General features: G+C 38.1%; 1 protein-coding gene across 3 annotated transcripts in view; it reads right to left on the bottom strand.

Moving 5' to 3' along the window:
* Window positions 1–24,358, bottom strand: part of PRDM10 (PR/SET domain 10) — a 160,548-nt gene that overhangs the window by 77,305 nt on the left and 58,885 nt on the right. For all 3 annotated transcript variants that reach the window (XM_043994757.1, XM_043994758.1, XM_043994759.1), the window contains exons 4-5: window positions 22,534–22,593; window positions 654–873 (exon numbers count right to left, since the gene is read on the bottom strand). In XM_043994757.1, the coding sequence (XP_043850692.1) occupies window positions 654–873; window positions 22,534–22,593 (280 nt within the window). The remainder of the gene's footprint in view (window positions 1–653; window positions 874–22,533; window positions 22,594–24,358) is intronic.

Genomic DNA, 24,358 nt, shown 5'->3' with positions numbered 1-24,358 from the left:
ATCTAGAGACAATCATTAGCCCTATGTTCTAATCAACAGAGCTAAGTAATTTAAACTCATTTTACTCAAGAGTTTCTAAATAGTTGTCTGGATAACTTAGAAGGTATTTTCTATTTTTTATTCTCTCTTAAATAATCAACAATTTATATATATATATATATATTTGTCTTAAATATAGCATCTTTTCTACTACCTTTAAAATGGCTAAAAGGGATTGTTTGAAAACCTTTCAGATTCAAGTAAAACAAAGCAATGAAGTTAATCAAGAGCAAATATTTGGGGACAGGAGAGATGGACACTGGCCACATGCAAAATAGGCACCAATATTAAAGTTCCCTGCCATAGTCAATGGATAAATATGGTGCCATTCCAAAGCCCTGGATGCTCCTGGTTCAAGAACAAAACAACAAACAACAACAAAACAAAAAACAAAAAAAGAAGAAGCTTAAAATCAAATGGCATAAAGGTACAGTAAACATCTGTAAACAGAAAAATGTAATGATTTGGTACTTTGGAGTAGTCCTCTGAGTAGCAATAAAGTAGAACAGGATAAAAGCAGCAAAGCCAATGTGGGAAAACAAAAATGTCCCCAGTGCTTCTGAAACACTAATGCAAGAAAGGGAAGCACACTCCCTTGAAGTCCTTTTACTTACATAAATCATGAGGATCAAATGGCCGAGGTGGATCTGGCTCCCAATCATCCATGTCTGTGTCTTCACCATCTTCCTCATCATCCTCATCATCCTCATCTTCTTCCTCCTCTTCTTCTTTTGCCTCCAGTCTACCCATGGGGTTCTGCAGAGGTGCTAAAGGATCTGACCCATCCACACCCTCCATAGGAGGTAACACCTGATTATGGACTGGCAATGAGGCCTGAAGGAAAGTTTAAGGAACAATGAGAGGGCTCACACATATAGCTGGTGTTTACAAATAATATGACTTTAATGGTGTTTATCCTTCAGCCCAATTTGTTTCACGATCCAACAAAAACTACTTTCTTGTCCATAGGGAACAAGACCTCAAAACATTCCTCTAATAAAATCAAGTCTCTAAATTCCTGGCTGCTTGGACAGAGTAAGTCATTTAGTCCTCTTTGTTTTAAATGTAAATGATTTGGGGGTTTGGTTTAAAAAGGAAAGATGACAATGATGTCAAGGCAACTGGGAGATAGAACAAAGTTTGGTTCTGGCATTTTTCATCAAGATATGTATATATTGGTTTACCTATATAGATACCCTAAAAGGAAACAAATGTTACCTAAAATAAAACATCATCTTAATTTCTAAATATGTATTATAGGATTATACATTGTCCTGGACTCTTCTATCCAGTTTTATTTCTACTACTCTATGACAAGCATCTTCCACTGTAGTCAGACCAATCTGGTCATTTGTTCCAAGTGTACAAATTGAACAAATATGTACACATGTTTCTCCCAAAAGAATTTAAGCTCTCTTGAGGACATGGGCTCTTTCATCTTTGCCTTGGTATCCACAGTGCTTAGAACAGAGCTTGGCACATAACAATAACAACAACAAGAATGGCAGCATTTATATAACCCTTGAAGGTTTGCAAAGAACTTGACAAATATTATCTCATTTGATCCTCACAACAACCCTGGGAAGTAGGTGTTATTATTATCCCCATTAAACAGATGAGGAAACTGAGGGAGACAGAAGTTAAGTGACTTGCCCAGAAATCAAATAGCTAATAAGTGTACTGGATTTGAGGTCAAGTCTTCCTGACTTCGCTCCTCTACCCACTGTGCCACCCAGCTGTTCAGAAAGCACTTAATAAATTCTTTGAGGACACACTAATGAGCACACCGTGTTCGTTCCCACTTATAGTACAGATTTATGGTTGGAAACGACCTTAAACCAACTACTCATTTTACAATTAAGGAAATGGAGGCCAAAAGGAGTTAAAGACTTGCCCAAGATCACACAGGTAAGTGGCAGGGACAAGATTCAAAGCTAGGTCCTTTGACTCCAGAACTAGTGAGTGTTCTTCTAGACCACATTTCTGAACCTTTCTTAATTTCTCTTTCTCTTCTTATCCAGATCTGTGATTTAACTGTGAAGAAATTCCCTCTACCATAGCGGATCACAACTATTCTGAAACTGATAGCATTAGTCACCTGGGGCCCTTAAAAGTTAAGCAACTTACTTGTTGTTTAGGGACAGACAAAACCTTCTTCCATTTCCCCCCTCATTTCCCTAGAAGGTCCTCTCCTTTTCCTTTCATCTCATTAAACCATCTATTAAGGCCCCACTCCATTTCCACCCAGGCAGCCAGGTGATATAATAGAGAACTGAACTGGGTTTGGAATCAGGAAGACTCATCTTCCTGAGTTCAAATCTTGCCTCAAACACTTACTAGCTGCGTGACCCAATCTGTATAGGGAAAGTCACTTAATCCTATTTGCCTCAGTTTCCTCATCTGTAAAATGAGCTGGAGAAGGAAATGGCAAACCACTCCAGTGTCTTTGCCAAGAAAACTCCAAAATAGGGTCACAAAGAGTTGGATGAGACTGAAATGACTGAACAACAAACAACAATTTCTACCTAATCCATGAAGATTCTGCCAACTAGAAAGAGAGAACCCTGGAGTTCTGAAGAATTATGGTCAGTTATCTCAAGTCTAGAAGCAGTCCATGTCTATAACCCTGTCTACAAGGGAGGTCTTTTGCCTCTTTTTATATCTCCAGCACTTTTCAGCATGCCTGGCACATGGTAGGTGCTTAATAATTATTTATTGATTGAAAATGCTTGTAGAAGATAAATAACTCAATGAGGAAAAAGTCAGAGAGGCTTTATGGCAATGAGAATAACTTCACCTACTTATCTCCATAAAAGCAGACAATGTACTTGAAGTCTACAAAGACTTGGACTCGATCCCACCTCTGATACTTGCTATCTGTGCGCCGGGGGTCAAGTCATTGGTGTCTTAGTTTCCTCATATATAAAATAGGGACTGTGACAATACCCAAAATACAGACCTTTCAGGAATACTATGAGGATAGAATGAGATGCTGGCTATAAAGTGCTTTGCAAACTTTAAAGCCCTATATAAATGTCATTCATTATGATTATCCTCACCAGAACGTTAGTGTCCCGATGCACTTACTTGCTTAGGACTGAGCTAACCCACTCAGGATTCAGAACCACTTAGACTGGATTGTTCAATACGCGCTCAAATTAATCACTAAGGACAGCAGAGAGTGGAAGTTCATATATACCTTTATATCTCATCAATTCTTCATCTTGCTACAAAGCCCAACTGGGAAAGACTGTATAAAGCAATTCTCTGTTAATTTTACATGTTATTATTTTGAAACTGTTACAGTCAATACATTTTTCCCAGCAGACGTTGCTGAAAGGACACTGGTTAGAGGGGGTTAGGGTTGCTGCTGGCTCCTGGCCACTGCTGAGAAAGCTGATACTAGAATAGGTGCTAACACACAGCTATTGTCAATATACTGGAGCTGTCTATAAAGCCTATGGCTAAGGAGAAGATTGGATCAGTCAGCAGCATCTTGAAATAGGGCTGCCTAAGAGGGCCTGGAAAAGATTCCAGGAGTATGTAAGCTGTTGATAAGGAAACCACCAAAAGGGTGAATCATTCCTAGGTAGAACAGACACATCAAATATCTATATAGGGGAGAGCGCTAAACTGGTAACCATTGTGCAGATTCCCTAAAGATAAGAACAATGAGCTTGTGTGTTATATTTATGGAGAAAGCACCTGTTCAGTCTGGTGACAGGCAATTGGGGCAGCAGTAGTTAGTGTGAACATAAACTTGCTAAAAAAAACAGAAATAGCTTTTTTTCTGCCTTTCAACAGGCAAACACAGCCAAAACAATTGCTGCTGCTACAACTTACAGCACATTGTTGGGGCGGGGCGGGGAGGTTCCTTCTTTTTAATGCCTATTTTCAACAACTGTCTTTTGGAAGAACAAAAAGTGTGAGAAGACATAGTTTCTCTGAAAGATGTAATGTGAAACTATATTAGACAACAGCAAATGTAAACAGAACACTTCATGAGTCCTACAGAGGCCAATTATCAAGGCAACACATTCTCTTTTCGCTGTGTACAGGGAGTTGGACTCACCCGTCTCAAAGAACAAAGGAGAGACTGTGCTCCTACTTCTGTCTGGAGGATACAGATACTTTCCCTAAGGATTAGGAAATGCATCTAATGAAACAAGGCTTCAAAACTATTTTCCTATCACTAAGGGTAAAAAAAAAAATCAAAAAGAGAGATCTGCCACCAAATTAAAAGAGTAAATTCCTTACCTACCTGGCTTTGTTAAATTATGTCTCCCACTTTCTCTGTCTAGTTTATCCAGTTCATTCAAGAAAAATCTGCACTCAACACATAAAGTCCTATCCTTACAAACAAAAGCAGAACACACTGATTTCCTTACCAATAAAAGGGTGTGACAATGAAGATGCTGACCTGATCATTAGTGACACTGTCTTGCAGAAAAAAAGTGCAATTCAGTGGAAAGAGCATTAGACTTGGAATCAAAAGATAATAATAATGATTCTTTTTTGTTTAGTTTTGGGTTTGTTTTTTGTTTTTTGATTGCAGGGCAATAAGGGTTAAGTGACTTGCCCAGGGTCACACAGCTAGTAAGTGTCAAGTGTCTGAGGCTGGATTTGAACTCAGGTCCTCCTGAATCCAGGGCCAGTGCTCCATCCACTGTGCCCCCAATAATGATTCTTAATAATAAGATCTGGCATTTTTCTCATTCTTAATATTTGCAAATCACTTGACTTACCTGGTCTTACTGAATCCTCACAACAACCCTGAGATAAATGCTATTATTGTGTCCCTTCTACAGATGAGGAAACTGGAACTGAAAGAGGCTGTGATTGCCCAGCCTTACACAGCTAATGGGGAACTTGAACTCAGGTTTTCCTGACTCGAACTCCAAAACTCTAACCCCTGCAAAATTTATGGTTTAACTTCTTTTGTTATTGTTGCTGTTCAGTCATTTTAGTCATGTCCAACTCTTCATGACATCATTTATTTATGGTTTTCTTGACAAAGATACTAGAAAGGTTTGCCATTTCCTTCTCCAGCTCATTTTACAGATGAGGGAACTGAGGCAAACAGAGTTAAGTGACTTGCCCAGGGTCACACAGCTAGTAAGTGTCTAAGGCCAGATTTGAATTCAGTCTTCCTGACTCCAGTCCTGGTACTCTGCACTGGCACTGCACCACCTGGCTGCCCCAAGACTGTATTTACTCTAGTTATGTTGCCTTGGGCAAATTCTAAATTCTGAGCTTCAGTTTCCCCTTCCGTCAAATAGGCATATTAATACACTACATAGCTAACAGGGCCATTGTGAGAAAAGCAAAACTATAAAGCACTATATAAACTATAAACTATGTGGATTTGGGCCATTAGTCCTACTATACTCACCAAGGACTAGGGTATAAACTTTCCTTAGCATGGAACCCTGAGGTCTAAACAAACAAAAACAAGTAGAGTGCTATTGAAATTTGAGATACAAACAGGAAAGTTCCTGGAACTCCATAAGCACCTCAAGAATTTCTCATTGAACTTATGTTTATAGTTAAAGTTCCATTATACTAAATACCATTACATGTATGCAATAAAGTCATTTCCCAAGCAGGATAATTTCAGAAAAATCTGGAAAAATCTACATGAACTAATGCAAAGTGAAGTGGGCACAATGATCAACTGTGAATGACTAGCTCTTCCCAGCAACACAATGATCCGAGACAACTCCAAAGGACTCAGAACGAAAAATGCTATCCACTTCCAGAGAAAGAATGGATACAATCTGAATGCAGATCAAAATACTATTTTAAACTTGTGTTATTTTTTTGTTTTGTTTTTTCTCCTTTTGGTCTGACTTCTTTCACAACCTGACTAATATGGAAATATGCTTTACATGATTGCACATATATAACCTATATCAGATTGCTTACTGTCTAAATAAGGAAGGAGGTGTGGTAAAAAAATATATGAAAGTTTTTTAACAGTCGGTTAGGATAACTGAAAGACTCCAGTTTTTGAAGGACCACCCTTTTGGGGAGGAGACCAACAGTCCGCCTGCTGCGCATGTCAGACTGCCTGCTACGCACTCAACTTCCGAGGAGGTGAGAACAGAAGTGGGACTTTTTCCTTTAAAACAAGGCTTTTAGGGGCTTAAAGTGAACAGTTTTGTTTTGTTGTTGTTGTTGTTGTTGTTTTTTCTCTTTTCTCTTTCTGTTATAATATGCACCATCTGTAACATGTATTCTCTGCAGAGGCCCTCCCTTTGCAAGATTAATGTCAAAGCGTCGGTTCATGAGGACAAAAAAAAAATCGCCCCTCTGGACAAAAATTTCCTCTCTTCCTTTTCTATATTGTTATTAACATATTATTAGCAATAGTTATTATATTCTTTTTAATGTTCCATCAAGGAAACATTCCGTTTCTTGAGGAAGCAAAGGGGGGAAATGTGGTAAAAAAATATATGAAAGTTTTTTAACAGTCGGTTAGGATAACTGAAAGACTCCAGTCTTTGAAGGACCACCCTTTTGGGGAGGAGACCAACAGTCCACCTGCTGCGCACGTCAGACTGCCTGCTACGCACTCGACTTCCGGGGAGGAGAGAACGGAAGTGGGGCTTTTTCCTGCTCTGCTGGTCTCCTGACTGCGCTGCACAGACGGTCTCTCTCTCTCCAAAGGTGGCCTTCGGTTTTGGTGAGTTTTTTATAAGGAATATAGACTAAGCTTAGACTTAAGACGATTTGTATTGTTTCTACTTTCCTATCCTTCTAATCAACATCACCTTGTGACTACCATAACAATAAAAGGTCTATCTAGAAAACCAAAAGCTTCTTCCATTTACTAGTCTGGGAGATAAATTAAGGGAAAGGTTAAGTAGGGGAGATTTATGATCTAATATCTAATTTTAAATCTCACAGAGGGAAGAGAGGAAGAGAATTTGGAACTCAAAATTTAAAAAAAGAAAAGAAATGTAATATTATTTAAAATAAAATTTTTTAAAAGATGAGAAAAAAGTGGCCCAGAAAGAGGTAAAGACTTTAACCCAAAGTCATAGAGCAATAAGTGGCAGACCTGGGGCTTGGACTCAGTTCATCTGACTTCAAGATCAAGTACTGTTTTTAGAAATATGGTATTTGTTGGAGGCAGCTGGGTGGCACAGTGAATAAGGTACCAGCCCTGGATTCAGGAGTACCTGAGTTCAAATCTGACCTCAGACACTTGACACTTACTAGCTGTGTGACCCTGGGCAAGTCACTTAACCCTCATTACCCCACAAAGGAAAAAAAAAGAAATATGGTATTTGTTAAAGTGGGTTGGGGAGAGTAGGACTGGTTTGATGGACAAGAAAATGGATTTTTAAAATACTGAATTGGTGATGATGGCAGAACAAACACAAGTGAAAATGCTACAGATCTTCAGACCTAGAATTCAGCTGAAAAGTAGAGATAGAGAGAGATTCAAGTCATGTGCATAAAATGGCAACAACAGAAATTATAGAAGTTAGTGCACTGATGGTATGAAAAGTTTAAGTGGTTCCTCACATTTGGATGGACCCTATTATGGAGGCTTTTTGTAAAGAGAAACATTCATACATGTGGGACATAACTTTGGGGATTAAAAAGTAGTTTGGAATAAAAACAAAAAATAAAGCCATTTCCACATCCTAGTAAAAACACAGATGACAAAGACAGCAAAAAAGGAAGATAACAATTTGTTGGAGGTGCTTTGGGAGGAGAAACATACTAATGCACTGCTGGTAGAGCTGTGAACTGATTCAAACAATCCAGAAAGCAATCTGGAATTAGACCCAAAGTCACTAATCTGTGCATCAGCCTTTGCCTCATTTGCTGGCATTACTAAGCATATAGCCTAAAGAGATCAAAGACATAGATAAAGGACCCATGGGTACAAAAATATTTATAGTAACATTTTTTTAGTTGTATCAAAGAGCTAGGAAAAAAGCAGACATGCATTAGTCAGGGAAAGGCTGAATGAAGTATTATTGTGTCATAAGAAATTACTAAAAAATATATATATATATTTTTATTTATATATGTGTGTATATATATATATATATATACACACACATACAAACCAGGGAAGTTACACATGAATTAATGCAGTTATAGCAAAAACAAGAGGATTTATAAAATGACAACAACTATATCAAAGGAAAACAACTTTGAAAGACCTAAGAGCTTTGATTGACACAATGACCAATAATAACTCTAAAAAAATGATGGGGGCAGCTAGGTGTCGCAGTGTGTGACCCTGGGCAAGTCACTTAACCCCATTGCCCCGTTAAAAAAAAATAAAAAATAAAAAATGATGGAGCACGGTTCTCACTGCTGGGGGGGACGGGGCGGTTAATAATGAATTTTAGGTGCAGAATGAGATATTTTCAGACATATTCAATATGAAGATTTTTTTTGTTCAACTCTACTTATTTCTTACAAGGGAGGGTTTTTATTTTGTAATGGGCCAAATGCTCCCCCCACCAAAAAAAATCATAAATGAAATACTTTAGATATACCAAAGAGAACAAAAGAAAGTTCAAAAGGAGACACAAACAGTATTGGAATTATTTTAAATTTAATATATACTTTTTTTTAAAAGCTATACAACTTAGGCACTTAGCATAGTACCTGGTACATAGTTATTGTTTTTGTTGAGTCATTTCAGTACTATCTGACTCTTTGTGACCCCATTTCAGGGTTTTCTTGGCAAAAATAATGGAGCAGTTTGTCATTTCCTTCTCCAGATCATTTTATAGATGAGGAAACTAGGGCAAATGGGATTAAGTGACTTGTTCTTCATAAATGTTTATTGAACTGAAAAAAAACCTAAAAAACTAAAATAAATTTAAAAAGCTATACATTTTACATGTAATCCTCTTTTCTGTTCTTTTTACCTGGAAATTTTAAGTTTGTTGATGTTTGTTAAATTCATAATAAAAAAAAGATAATTTTTTTTTAACTTTTAAACATAGAAACTGTACCTAGTTAGTCTGACAGTAACCCAATCCATAAAATACTCTTTGGAGTAAGAGCTGCATGGTGTTCTATTTGCATTACAGACAGAAGAACTGAGCTCTTCAGATTTAATTAGTTCAACCATTAAGTGGCAATTGTCTCAAATCTTCTACCTTCCCACCCAAAATATCCAACTTCTACAAAGAGAGAAACAACCAAATTCCCAACTCCCCCCAAAAACAAAACACTTATCTCAAGAAAAATTCCTGGAGTTTTGGAGAAAAGAAGTGAATGACACCTATTTCCTTCCTTAATTATATTCAGAGTACATCTTTTCATTTACTAATTCACTATAGAGAACTCAGGACCTCCTTTAAACAAACTTCAATGAAAAAAACAACTTAGAAGCCCAAAGTAATTCATTTCATTTAAGGGAGTGTAAGCAGCTGAAATTAGCTTCGGGCACCCCTCCCCCTCCATTTCAGCTGCAAGGGCCTCAGAGCCAGGCTAAAAAGAGCAGACCTGGCAAGTGGTTCGGAACGCCCTTGAGGAGACCCCAGCACGCAGCAGGGGGCATGGACCCCTCAAGCCTGGGTCGTGCCTGGCATGGGGGCTTCATTCCCCCAGCCGGCCTTGGGCACTGCCAATGAATTAGCTTGGGTGTGTGGGCGTCAGCCAGCCCATGTTTCCTATGAAAGAAAGGATTTTTATGGGGAAGCACAAGCACACAGGGGGCCTTTCACTTATGGGGGGGGGGGGATGACAAGGGAGGAGAGCTAGCAAAAAGGTAGAGATGCTGAGAGGTCAGTGGGATAAGAAGTACAGGGGAGCTGGAGTGAAGGAGAAAAAGAGTGAAAGGGAGAGGCCTGAGAAAGTTGCAGAGGACTGAAGGTGAACTGGTCCAAGTGAGGTGGGGCTGCAGCATACCCTCGGGCAAAAGAAGGAGAGAAAGTTAAACCCCAGTCAGGTCATATTTCTTGTTTTATCCTCACCTTTAAGTTTATTCTCATAAATAAACCCTTTGCTGTTAAATTGAAAGAAGCTGTTTCTTGTGGTCTGGGAGAAGCAGTGGGGGAAGGGGCAGGCCCTTGCAGGTTGGGTCCCCATCGGGGCTTAAAGAACCTGGGGGATTTTTTAAACCCCCAGGCAGGTAAGCAGCTAATAGCCCCACAGACAGCCAGCCAGGAGTTCACAGATTAGGCCCCCCCAGTTAATACAGGAACCAGGACTAATGAAGCCTAAGGTTGCATCCAGCTTGACTACAGTAATTGCACATAGCTCTAAAATCTATCCTGTAGTTTTAGGATGTGGACCTAAAGAAGATTAAAAATTATTATTCCTGAGAGAAATTCATTTTAATCAATTTTGGAGGATCTAGTTGGTAAAAAAAAAAAGACTAACTGAATTAATTATTTTAATGTTTTCAATCTACATGAAAAGTAACAGGAAAAAAAGCAATCCTAGCTCATAGCAACACAGATATTTAGAGCTTGCAAACCTTTCAAAAATGATTGCTTCTAAAAAAAAAAAAAAGGACTGGATTCATACAGGACTATAACCCATTATTTAAATTGAGACCACTGAATACCATAATCAGCAAGTCACTACTTTCCCTTAATTTTCTATATCATCATATTGTTATACAATACATTAGAGAAAGAATAGTGTTCCTCAGAAGCATTAGAATTATAATATGCTAGGAAAGGTGTCCAAACCTGATTCCTCAAAGATCTAGTTATGTCAGACTGGTTCCTCCTAACAAACTACTTGGAACAGAATAACCCTGTCCTTCTCCACTTCCTCTTCCCAACATCTTTTATTTCTCACCAAGGGCAGGGCCATCCTAGGTTTTCAAATTCAGCTGTCTGTTTATTCTTCCCTCTCCCACACCCTGCACATATACTCAGTTTCCAAAAGTTATCCATTCTACCTCCACAATAATTCTCCTATGCATCCCCTTCTCCCCACTCATAAAGTTATCACCCCAGTTGAGGCCCCTATCATTTCTTGCCTAGACTATTCCAACAGCTTTCTATTTGGTCCTCCTGAGTCAAGTCAATCTCCCTCTCCTATCTATAGTCAACCTTGCCAACAAGTTGATATCCATAAAGCACAAGTCTGACAACATTACTCCCCAGCTAAAAAAGTTCCAGTGGCTCTGCTTTGCTCTCCTCCAAGGAGGATACCCTATGGCCTGCCTTCATTGGGGTCTTTGCTGAGGCTATCCTTCAGGTCTGGAATGCCCTTCCTCCTAATTTTCATGTCTTAAAATTCCTGGCCTGCTTCAAGAAGCTGAGGCCCCAACTACTCTGGGTAGCCTTTCTGGATCTACCTAGCTGTTAGGGCACCTCTCCACAAATTATTCTGTAGCTATTTACCTGGCACATTCCCTGACCCACCCCTCGCATTAGAATGTAAGCACCAGAAGGGAAGGGTTTCCTTTTTTTTGACTTGGTCTCCCCAGTACCTGAGAGAGCTCCTTAAACATATTCGTACACACTGTAACTAGACCAACAATGTACTGTCTATAGTTGAGCATAGTAGGTGTTCAGTAAATGTTTGAACAAAATTTGTTGATGATCTTTAAATTTATAATTAAATTTTTTCAAATAAATGTTCACCAAAATATTTTTAAAAGTCTAGCATCTCTTTGTCAGTCAGTCAATAGACATTTATTAAGTACCTGCTGCATACCAGGCACTGGTTTAATCATGCAGAATACAAAGAAAGGCACAAGATAATCCTTACTTTCAAGGAGCTCACAATCTAATGAAAGAGACCACATGCAAATAACTGTACACAAAGAAGATATATAAAGGATAAACTAGAAATCAACAGAGGGGACTAGAATTAAGAGGGATTAGGAAAGGCTTCCTATAGAAAGTGGTATTTTAGCTGGGACCTAAAGGAAGCCAGGAAAGCCAGGAGGTAGAGATGACAAGGGAAAAAAATCCAGAGAAAATGTAGAGTCACGAGATGGAATGCCTTATTTGAGGAACATCAAAAAGATCAATTTCATGATGAGCAGGCAGATTTCAGAAAAACCTGGAAAGACTGAAGTGGACTGATGCTTAGTAAAGTGAGCAGAACCAGGAGAACATTGTACACAGTAACAGCAACATTGTGTGATGATCAACTGTGATAGACTGAACTCTTCTCAACAATACAATGATTCAAGACAATTCCAAAGAACTCATGATGGAAAATGTTCTCTACAATCAGAAAAAAGAACTTTACAATCTGAATGCAGATGGAACCATACTGTTTCTACTTTTGTTTTTTTCTTTTTTTGAGGTTTTTCCCTTTTATTCTGATTCTTCTTTCACAACATGACTAATGCAGAAATATGTTTAATGTGATTGTACATATATAACCTATAGAAGATTGCTCTCTGTCTTGAGGAGGGGGGAAGGAAGGGAGGAAGGGAGAAAATTTTAGAACTCGAAATCTTATAAAAACAAATACTGAAAACTATCTTTACATGTAACTGGAAAACAGTAAAATACTTTTGAGATTAAAAAAAGATCAGTTTTAATGTATGGTGAAGTATAGAATGGGGGAAATTTGGGTGATGGGAAGTTATAAAGGGCAGATTTAGAACTGATTTCAATTAAAAGTTTTTAATGATTAGACCTAGCATTAAATGGAATATGCAGCCTTGGGAAGAAGTGCATCCCATTCACTGAAGTTCTTCATGGTAGGACTCTATGGCCCCTTGATGGGCTTGCTGTATACTACTGGGACCCTATAGCCTCTAAGGTCCTTGCTATGCTGAGATTCTATTCTCATTCACACTCTCAATTAGCATAAGGTTTATGGGAACCAGCACTTGAATGTGGATTCTATGATATGCACAAGAGGATGTTACACTTGACTTCATCTTCTGCTGAAGATACATGTCTTGAACTATCCAGATCTCCCCCAGATAAGATTTTTTCACTAAAAGCAGAGCTTCTGAAAAATTCTTGCTTTGCCTATAATTTCATCTTTATGGAGCAGAAGAAGTCACATTATACCTAATTTAGATTTTAAAAGATGGAAATAAGGAGAGTATCAAGCAGAAATAAGAAGAGTGGGGAAAAGTGGCCATGCATACTTTATTGTTTGTTTTGGGGTTTTTTTGGCAGGGCAACGGGGCTTAAGTGACTTGCCCAAGGTCACACAGTTAGTAAGTGTCAAGTGTCTGAGGCCGGATTTGAACTCAGGAACTCCTGAATCCAGGGCCGGTGCTTTATCCACTGCACCACCTAGCCACCCCTCCATGCATACTTTATAACAGCTAAAAAGGAAGATGGTCCACTAATGGGTGTGCTAGACCTCAAAAAAGTAGGTTTCAGAAAGTTCAGAGAAAAGAAAGGCATGATCACATAGCCTAAGACACTAAGAAAGGGGAGGGGGGGAGACAGTAAGAAGGGAGCGAGGACAAGAAAGATGGAAGGTTTGGGGTTTTGGGGAGTTGGGTTTTTGTTTTTTTGGTTTTTTGCTTTTTGCAGGGCAATGAGGGCCAAGTGACCCGCCCAGGGTCACACAGCTAGTAAGTGTCAAGTGTCTGAAGCTGGATTTGAATTCAGGTCCTCCTGAATCCAGGACTGGTGCTTTATCCACTGCGCCACCTAGCTGCCCCAAGATGGAAGGTTTTAAAAAAAAAACTTTTTTTCTGACAACATGGTTACAAATGATTTTTTAAAATTTAGAAGATTCTATGTTAGTTGTTACAGAGAACACAAGACTTTAACAGTAATCTTCATCTTACTTTCTTTAAGGTCTTAGAAAAACAGCTTTCTGGGGCAGCTGGGTGGCACAGTGGATAAACCACCAGCCCTGGATTCAGGAGGACCTGAGTTCAAATCCAGCCTCAGACACTTGACACTTACTAGCTGTGTGACCCTGGGCAAGTCACTTAACCCCAATTGCCTCACCAAAAAAAAAGAAAAAAAGAAAAACAGCTTTCTTATCTAAAGGGCATACTGAGACCAGGGCCTAAAATCAAATATTTCACTGTTAAAATTACTAAGTATGGGGGCAGCTAGGTGGTGCAGTGGATAAAGCACCAGCCTTGGATTCAGGAGGACCTGAGTTCAAATCCAGCCTCAGACACTTGACACTTACTAGCTGTGTGACCTGGGCAAGTCACTTAACCCTCATTGCCCTGCAAAAACAAAAAACAAAAAATAAAATAAAATTACTAAGTATGCCAATATTTAGCTATTAAGGCCAAAGGTGCAATACTATATAGTGCAAAGTGGGCCACTTTTGGAGTCAGGAAGACCTAAGATCATACACTGCCTTTAACATTTATTGATTATCTGATTCTAGGCAAGTTACTTTAACTTCTCAGTGCTTCAGACAGTTCCCTAAAAATGCAAGTTACCACAGAGTTGCTGATCTTCAGCACAGAAGAATTTCTGGATATTCCATCAAACCAATGAAATAGCAGGTCTAAACCAACGTAGAACAAAAACAAAGAAGGCAGGAAAAGTCTCATAGTATATTTTCCTTGATAAAATTTCAGATTGATGTTTTGATGCCAAAAGGAAAGATAGTTGTGATTATCAGGAAAACTTCAAGCAAGACAAAGTGTTGGTCTAGCATTCAGTAGCATATCAAAACCTAGGTATGTATGTTGGTGAACATCCCAAAATATTTACAATACTCCAAATGGCTATAATTTCATTTGTGTGAGCAGGATGAGAAAAGACCATCTGTAAGAGGTTGCACCTGAACTGAGCCTTCTGGGAAAAGAAAGATTTTAAAGGACAGATGAATAAAGCACCAGCTCTGGAGTCCAGGACCTTAGTTCAAATCTAGTCTCAGACATTCATTAGCTGTGTGACCCTGGGCAAGTCACTTAACCCCAATTGCCTCACACTCCTCCCCCCCCCAAAAAAGAAAGACAAAGATGATAAGGGAATAAATTCCCAGTGAAACAATGCATGGGGGCAGCTAGGTGGCACAATGGATAAAGCACCGGCCCTGGATTCAGGAGTACCTGAGTTCAAATCTGTCCTCAGATACTTGACAATTACTAACTGTGTGACCCTGGACAAGTCACTTAACCCTCATTGCCCTGCAAAAAATAAATAAATAATCAAACAAACAATGCATGAAGTGGGAAAATGGCATGTTGAGTTTGGGAACAGTAGAACAGCTAGAAAGTAAGAAATACGAATTCAACAGAATTGTGGCATGAGGTCTGAAAAACAGGTTAAGAATTAAATTGTTGTGGAAGCAGAGTAAATAGGACTTGAAAACTGATTTTATATTGGGAACAAGAAAGAGGAAAGAATCAATCTCTGAGGTTTGAAATCAGGGCTAGGAGAGTGGTGAAGCCATCAACAAAAAGGAAAAATCTATAAAAGCAACAATTTAGTTTTTAGAAACATTTAGTTTGAGATGATGCTTCATGGTTCTGAGTCATGGAATCCTACAGTCTCAAAGGAATTAAAATTGATAACCACCTACAGAGCAATGGTGAGGTGGATGTGATCAAGCTGCAGCAATTTGTATACAAAGCTAGTTCTTTGTAATACTATGTCATCAGAGAGTGGTATGACCAGGAAAAAATAAGACATATTCACATAGCAAGAACAACAGCTAAAAAAGGAGACAGGACTCATACTGCACTAATATCCATGCAATGTTAAAAGATCTAGAAAAAGACTCCCAGCAGGCTAAGCAGACCCCAAGCCTGTGGTAGAGGATTTGTGGGAGAATATGTAAAAGAATTAATTACAAAGAATGAATAGGCATGGATGTGTTATGACCTGCACTCTTGGAAAGAGTGATCATATCAATGAGATCATGGCACTATAAAAGAAAAGTTTAAAGGATTAGTGGATCATCCAGGGGGAGGTATCTAGCAAGAAGGGGACATGCAAAACTGAGATTGAGGACAAAGATTATGGCTAGATATATAGAGCTGGGGGGCATTTATAGAAATGCAATGTTTTAAATGAGTTTATCAAGCCACCTGACCCAGACAAATAACATCCCATGGATCTGGAAAAAAAAAAACTTGCAAATGTAAACATCTGAGGAATTATAGAGAACAGGAAAGGAACAGCACAGGCTTTACCAATCTTCACATAAAGGAAGAAGGTAGATTCTGAAAACAACAGACCAGTAATCTTACCATACGTCCCCCATTAAGTTCTAGAAGAGCTTGTTAAGTGATGTTTGGTGAACACTTAAAAAAATAAGCAGATAATTTTTGACCACTAGAAGTCAGTATGAGTTTGTTTAGAGCAAATCATGCTAGACTGACTTCACTTCCTTTCTGGGCAGGTTTATCAAACTGATAGATCAGTGGAATGTTGTTGACACAATATATGAATTCAGGCAAGGAATTTGACCACTTCTCTCATGTTATTCTTATGGGAGAGTTTTAGGCCAAATGATAACACACTTAGATGTATACAGAACGAGTTAAACAGGATCCAGAGAACATTAATGCATGGAACAGAGACAAGCTGGAGGGAAGTCTCTAGTGGCAGGGCAAAGAGATCCATCCTCAGCCCTACACTGCCCTGCAGCAGGTAAAGGGAGAGGTATTCCAGGCACAGGGAATTCCAGGCACAGGATGATAGGTGTCAAGATCAGCAAACCAGATGAAATGTGTGTGTGTTTATATGTGTGTATGTATTTGTATGTGTGTATATACACATATACATATATATGTGTGTGTGTTTATATGTGTGTATGTATTTGTATGTGTGTATATACACATATACATATATATGTATGTATGTTTACCAATTTGACAAACATGTCACTATAAAATAGCAAAAAAGTGTAGCTAATCCAGTGGATAACAGAATCAAGACCATAATTTAATAGGACAAAATTAAACAAGAGTAATTTAAAAGGTGGCACAGTATTCAGAGTGCCAGGTCTGGAATCAGGAACACCTAAATTCAAATCCAGCCTCAGACACTTACTAGCTATGTGACCCTGGGCAAGTCATTAAACCCTTGTGCCTCAGTTTCCTTACCTGTAAAATGAGATGGAGAAGGAAATGGCAAACCATTCTAGTATCTGCCAAAAAAACGCCAAATGGCATCACAAAGAGTTGAACATGACTAAAAACGACTGAACAAAAATACCACCACCAAAAAAAAAATCAATACCACAACCAACAAAAAAACCTATACAAGTATAGGTTGGGGATGATATAGCTATATAGAAGTTAACATAATAAAAACTTAGTTACAATCTGGTACTGGCTAAGAAATACAGTGGAGGATCAATGGAATAGGCTAGGCATAAGAGACCATTATTAAATGACATTAGTAATGTAGTATTTAATAAACCCAAAGACTCCAGCTTCTGGGATAGGAACTCAGTATTTGACAAAAACTGCTGGGAAAACTGGAAGATAGTATGGCAGAAATTAGACATAGATCAACATCTTACACCTTATACTAAAATAAGGTCAAAATGGGTACATGATTTAGACATAAGAGGTGATACCATAGATAAATTAGGAGAGGAAGGAATAGTCTACCTATCAGATCTTTGGAAAGGAGAACAGTTTATGACCAAAGAAGAGATAGAGAATATTATGAAATGCAAAATGGATGATTTTAATTACATTAAATTAAAAAATTTTTGTACAAACAGAAACAATGCATCCAAAATTAGAAGGGAGGCAGAAAGCTGGGAAACAATTTTTATGGCCAGTACTTCTGATAAAGGCCTCATTTCTAAAATATATAGGGAACTAAATCAAATTTATAAGAATCCAAGTCATTCCCCAATTGAGAAATGGTCAAAGGATATATGAACAGGCAATTTTCTGATGATGAAACCAAAGCTATCTATTCCCATATGAAAAAATGCTCTAAATCACTATTGATTAGAGAGATGCAAATTAAAACAACTCTGAGGTACCACCTGACACCTATCAGATTGGCTAAAATGACAAAAAAGGAAAATAATAAATGTTGGAGAAGCTGTGGAAAAATTGGAACACTAATGCATTGTTGGTGGAGCTGTGAACTGATCCAATCATTCTGGAGAGCAATTTGGAATTATGCCCAAAGGGCTATAAAGCTGTGCATACCCTTTGACCCAGCAATACCACTTTTGGGTCTTTTTTCCAAGGAGATCATAGAAAAGGGAAAAGAACCCACATGTTCAAAAATATTTATAGCTGCTCTTTTTGTGGTGGCAAGGAATTGGAAATTGAGGGGTTGCCCATCAGTTGGGGAATGGCTGAACAAGTTGTGGTATATGAATGTAATGGAATACTATTGTGCTGTAAGAAACAATGAGCAGGAGGAATTCAGAGAAACCTGGAAGGACTTGCATGAACTGATGATGAGTGAGATGAGCAGAACCAGAAGAACATTATATACAGTATCATCAACATTATGTGTTGATCAACTGTGATAGACTGGATTCTTCTCACCAATCCAATGGTACAAGAAAGTTCCAGGGGACTCATGATGGAAAAGGCTCTCCAAATCCAGGAAAAAAAAAAACTGTGGAATATGGATATTGATTGAACCATACTATTTCTTTTGTTTTTGGTGCTGTTGTTTTTCTATTTTGAGGTTTTTCCTTATTGCTCTGATTCTCTTATAGCATGACTGATGCAGAAATATGTTTAATGTTGTTATGTATATGTAGGTATATATGTGTGTGTGTGTGTGTGTGTGTGTGTGTGTGTGTGTATGACCTATATTGGATTGCCTGCTGTCTAGGGGAGAGGGAGAGAGAAAAATTGGAAATTGGAAATCTTATATAAGCAAATGCTGAAAACTATCTCTACATGTAACTGGAAAATAATAAAATACTTTTATTTTTTAAAAAAAGTTACATTTTACTCTGTTCCAATCAGACTACTTCAAGTATAGAATTGTGGTCACTCCTGGATACCCTATTTAATGAGGGACATTGTTAGTTAGAAAATGTTAAAAGGAGGATGAACAGGAGGAAGAGGGGACTTAAAAACTATGCCACATTAGGAAGGACTAGTTGAAGAAAATGTGGATGTTTAGCTTGGAAAAAGAAGACTTTAGGGAAACATAATCAATCAAAAAGCATGTATTAAGTACTTGCTATGTGCTGGGCACAGTTTTTTTTTTCTCTCAAATTTTTGAAGAGCTCTTACATGGAGGAAGTATTGGGCTTATTCTTTATAGGTGCAAAGGGAAGAAATAGGATCCATGTGTAGAAGGTCCAGGTATGCTGATTTTGGTTCAATACAAGGAAATGACTTCTAACAATTAGAATGGGTGTGCTTAATGAGAGGAGTGAGTTCCTTCTTCCTGAAGGGCATTCAACAAAAGTGAGATGATCACTAGTCAAGGTTGTTTCAAGGATACATGCATGAGGATATAAATTAATCTACTCAGATTCTAAAAGCCCCTTCCAAATCTGAAGAACATGACTCTAGACCAAAGCTTCTTAAACTGTGGGTCACAACCCCATATGGGGTCACATAACTGAATGGAGGGGTCGTGAAAATTTTGGCAACAATAAAAGGTTATGTATACCTATTTTATATACTTATATACCTGGGATCAAGTAAAAATTTCTTGGGTGAAAAAGGGTCACCAGGAGCAGCTAGGTGGCGCAGTGGATAAACCACTGGCCCTGGATTCAGAAGGACCTGAGTTCAAATTTGGCCTCAGACACTTGACACTTACTAGCTGGGTGACCCTGGACATGTCACTTAACCTTCATTGCCCCGCCAAAAACAACAACAATGAAAACAACAAAGCATTTCTGAGAGCCAAGGATGATTTTGAGGTTGCACACCTGATTAAGGAAGGAAGCTGATGCCCTCAACAAAAAGGGGAAGTACCTGGACTTAAATGAACTGATACAAAGTACAGAACCAGGAAAACATTGTACACTATAACAGCAATACTGTACAATGATCAACTGTGAATGACTAGCTTTTTTCAGAAACAAAATGATCCAAGACAATTACAAAGGGCTTATGATGAAAAATGCTATCCACCTCCAGAGAAAGAACTGACAGAATCTGAATGCACATTAAACATACTATTTTTCACTTTATTTTTTGAGCGTTTTTTTTTCTTGTGGTCTGTGTCTTCTTTCACAAGACTAATATGGAAATGTGTTTTGCACAACTGCACATGAATAATCTATATTAAATTGCCTGCCTTCCCAGGGGAAGGGGAAGGAGGGAAGGGAGGGGGGAATTTGGAGCTCCAAAATTTTAAAAAACAAATGTTGGGGCAGCTAGGTGGCGCAGTGGATAGAGCACCGGCCCTGGAGTCAGGAGTACCTGAGTTCAAATCCAGTCTCAGACACTTAACACTTACTAGCTGTGTGACCCTGGGCAAGTCACTTAACCCCAATTGCCTTACTTTAAAAAAAAAATGTTAAAAATTGTTTTTACATGTAATTAAAATTTTTTTAAATTTTATTTGAATAAACAAAAAGGGGAAATCAGAATTCGGGTAGATTTGGAGGAAACAATAATGAGTTCAGTTTTGGACACAATACATTTTTGATGTCTATATGACATCCAGTCTGAAATAATCTAATAGTCAGTTGGAGATGCATGACTGAGATTCTAGAGAGAATCTAAGGTCAATTTGAGAATATTCTGAATAGAGACAATAATTAAACCCATAGGAACTAAAGAATTCATCAAATGTACTGTATAACTGATATTATATTGCTTGCCTTCTCAATCTATAGCAGTAGTTCTGGAGGGAGAGAGAGAATTTGGAACTCAAAGTTTTTTAAAAGAATGCTATAGGGGCAGCTAGGTGGCACAGTGGATAGAGCACCAGCCCTGGAGTCAGGAGTACCTGAGTTCAAATCCGGCCTCAGACACTTAACACTTACTAGCTGTGTGACCCTGGGCAAGTCACATAACCCCAATTGTCACACTAAAAAAAAAATGCTATAAACAAGTATTTTTTAAAAGAGAGAGAGTAAATACAGAGAATAAAAGAAGTCCTAAGTCAGAGCCTTGAGAATACACTCAAAGCCAAAATGGAACCTGTAGCAGTACAAGCAAGTTCTCCAAAGGAACAAACTGAGTCCAGCTGGGAGGGGGGGGGGGGGAGTCATCAATCAAAACCTAAAGAAAACTATCAACTGACCCAAACCTGCAAGGATCTGATGTCAGACACGGGGACATGGGAAACATCTGACCCAGGACTAATGAACTGCTATTCTTTTTGTTCACTCTCACAAGTCCTCAGTTCAGTGTTATCAGTGATGTATATATATGTAAAGGAACAGTCACTTGTACTTCCATTTGTGCTGATTCTGACTTAATTCATTTTATTTTTTAAAATTCACTTTAAAATTTAAAATTTGTGTATGTGTTTTCTAAAATTGGCAGTGGCAAAAAAGGTAGTTTCTGTCCACTAGGGAGTGATTTTCAACAAGATCCTCCCAATTCTCAATCACACTCAACCACATATAAATTCAACCAATAACTGATACTCTTAAAGACCCCACAGATTGTTACAGACTTGCATAGCCATTTTCAACATCATACATTAGTTTCTTCATGATCCTTTAAATCTGAAAACAAAGGCATCAAAATCCTTTGGGAAAATGTATACCACCAAAATCTGACCTAACCTAATAAGCCAATCTTATTACCCATCACCCAAGACATTCAGTAGCTGAGCTATATACATACTGTACTACTTAAAATGAAAATGTTTGGTTTTAGCTTGAATCCCCATTAGACTAAGACTTCTATCTACCTTATGCACCTTCACAATCATTTTCATGCTGCTTCTAATCAATTTCACACCATGGAAAAGCTCAAACAGCCTACTCCCCAAATCCCAGAGTTAATACACTCTGTAGGGAGATGGGCAAAGGAAAACAAATAGGGTTTTCTGAGCCATGTGCTTGCTTTAGAAACAAACAAGTACCTGGAGCTTTCAGCAAACTGACGGGTAAAAGCCAGGAATCTGTGCTTTATGTATGGGATGCAAATAGGAAACTGGTCCTTTTCAAGAGGAAGACCACTCTGAAAATGCTTCCAAAATCCAAAGTGAATTCTTAAAATTTAGAACTGTGTCTTGAGGCTTTAACAAAAAGCCATTTTATTGGTTAATTTTTTAAACTACACTATCATATTCCAAAACTGTTCTCATGTGGATTCCCTTATTACTAGGCAGTTTAAAGATAGCAACTTGGATTAATTTTCAACTGACTGATTTAATTGAAAGAGCTAAAGAATTTCCTCAATGTTTAAAAAACAATTACCTAAAGCAGTGGTATAAAATTCAAATAAAAATGGGGAACACTAAACCCTAAGGATCCCTGTGGGCCAAATACTGACTTAATTTTAAAATGTAATATTATTTATGTTTTATTGTATTTTTATTTATTTTGGTAAATATTTCCCAATTACATTTTAATCTGGTTGGGGCTATACTTGGGACTGTTGTGGGACACATATTTGATACCTCTGACCTAGAGAATACAGTTTGTACAAGGGAGAAATGTAGGCCAAGTCAGGGAACAGGAGTCATAACTGGATTATTCAGAAGCAAAAGGAAAAGGCTACCTTCTTACCTGCTGAGCTGTGGCATCCTGCTGGACATAAGTCACCTGGCCTGGGTCTGTAAACAGAGTCTAGACAAAGGAGAAAAATACTTATCAAACAGATCTCTAGGTAGATTAGCTACAACCCACACAGTAAAAATTCCCCTATGCTAAGCCCCAATTCCTGGGAGAGTTCTTTCTCACCACAGCCAGTCATAATCCTACATGAATAAATAAAATAGATAGCAATCTGACATTTGGCTAGAACCTTTTATTCAGAAGGCTCCAAAGAGATTTTATGAGATGACTATCCCAGACTAAGTATCACATGTCCCTATTTTACTTCCAAGTAAAGCCACCTCTGCATCTTACCTCAATGTGGCAACTAATTAAAAGGTTTACAACAATTTTAAACAGCAACTAACAAAACATTCTACATAACTGGGGGTGTAGTTGGGGCTGGGGGAGATACTCAAGATACTCTTTAGTCAACAGCCTTATGCTCCACTAAACCTTCCATGAGTTGATCGTGGAATCACAGACTCTTAGACTCCCTGTCCAATGCACAAATCATATCCATAAGCTGATAAACGATAATCTTGCCTCTGTTTGAATCCCTTCAGGGACAGAGAACTCACAACCTATTTGGTTATTGGACAACTCTAATAATTAAGAATGTCTTCATTATTTTTGCTTAAAATCTACCTCTCTATAACTTCAAGGCCTATATTTAATGTCCCCTTTAAATTAGAAGGGATTACCCAGACTCAAACTAAAAGGCCCATATTTGATGCCTCATTCAAACAAGAAGGCCTTTGGCAACAAATGCTAACAAATGCTGAAAAGAATTATGATTCAATGCTAACTCAGGGAAAACTAGTCAAGATTTTTCCTCTATCACAGGATTTCCAGTACAGATCTTGAAGGTTAATATAATAAAAAACAGACACAACCATCACAAGTGTGACAAGCAATCCCCTCTACAAAAACAACGTTACATTAAAAACAGTAAGGGTTAAGACTATGCAGGAGTGCCAAAGACACAGTCTTGCCAATTTTATTTTTTATGAGTATTAAAAGTATTACATTAAGTGGGTCCCTCTAGAAAATGGCAGCATGCTTTCTTCTTAGGAACAACTTGAGCTCTCTGTTGAATGTTACATAAGGGAGAATTAATATTACTGGAATCTTAGTGCAAATGAAATGGTATTTATTTTGATAACCACTCAGATTAAGAATGCATTCATGGGCCAGAATACCAAGCAATTTATGAAAACAGAGAAGGTTACAATTCTGTGCCATTTACCAGAGCTTAAAAGACAAGCAGGATGGTTTCAGAAAAACCTGAGGAAACTTATATGAAATCATTCAAAAGGAAGTGAGCAGAACCAGGAGAACACTGTATACAGTAACTGTGAAAGCCTTAGCTATTCTAATCAGTACAAAGATCCAAGATGACTCTAAAGGACCCAAGATGAAAACTAGTATCCACCTCCAGAGAAAGAATTGATGAACTCTGAATACAGATTGAAGCATATTTGTTTTTTATTTTATTTCATTGTTTCTTTTGCTTGTGTTTTCTTTTGCAACATAGCTAATATGCAAATATGTTTTACATGACTTCACATATATAAGCATAATCAAATTGCTTGGCTTCTCAAGGAGGAGGAGGGGCAGGACAGAGGGAAAGAATTTGGAAATCCAAATTTTTTTAAGTTGTTAAAAAATTTTACATGCTATTAAGAAATAGTTAATAGGGGCAGCTAGGTGGCGCAGTGGATAAAGCACTGGCCCTGGATTCAGGAGTTCTTGAGCGGCCTCAGACACTTGACACTTACTAGCTGTGTGACCCTGG

The sequence above is a fragment of the Dromiciops gliroides genome, chromosome 3, assembly GCF_019393635.1.
Source record: "Dromiciops gliroides isolate mDroGli1 chromosome 3, mDroGli1.pri, whole genome shotgun sequence".
Classification (NCBI taxonomy): domain Eukaryota; kingdom Metazoa; phylum Chordata; class Mammalia; order Microbiotheria; family Microbiotheriidae; genus Dromiciops; species Dromiciops gliroides.
Note: the sequence above shows the minus strand (reverse complement) of the source record. Positions and strands in the feature narration are given on the sequence as shown.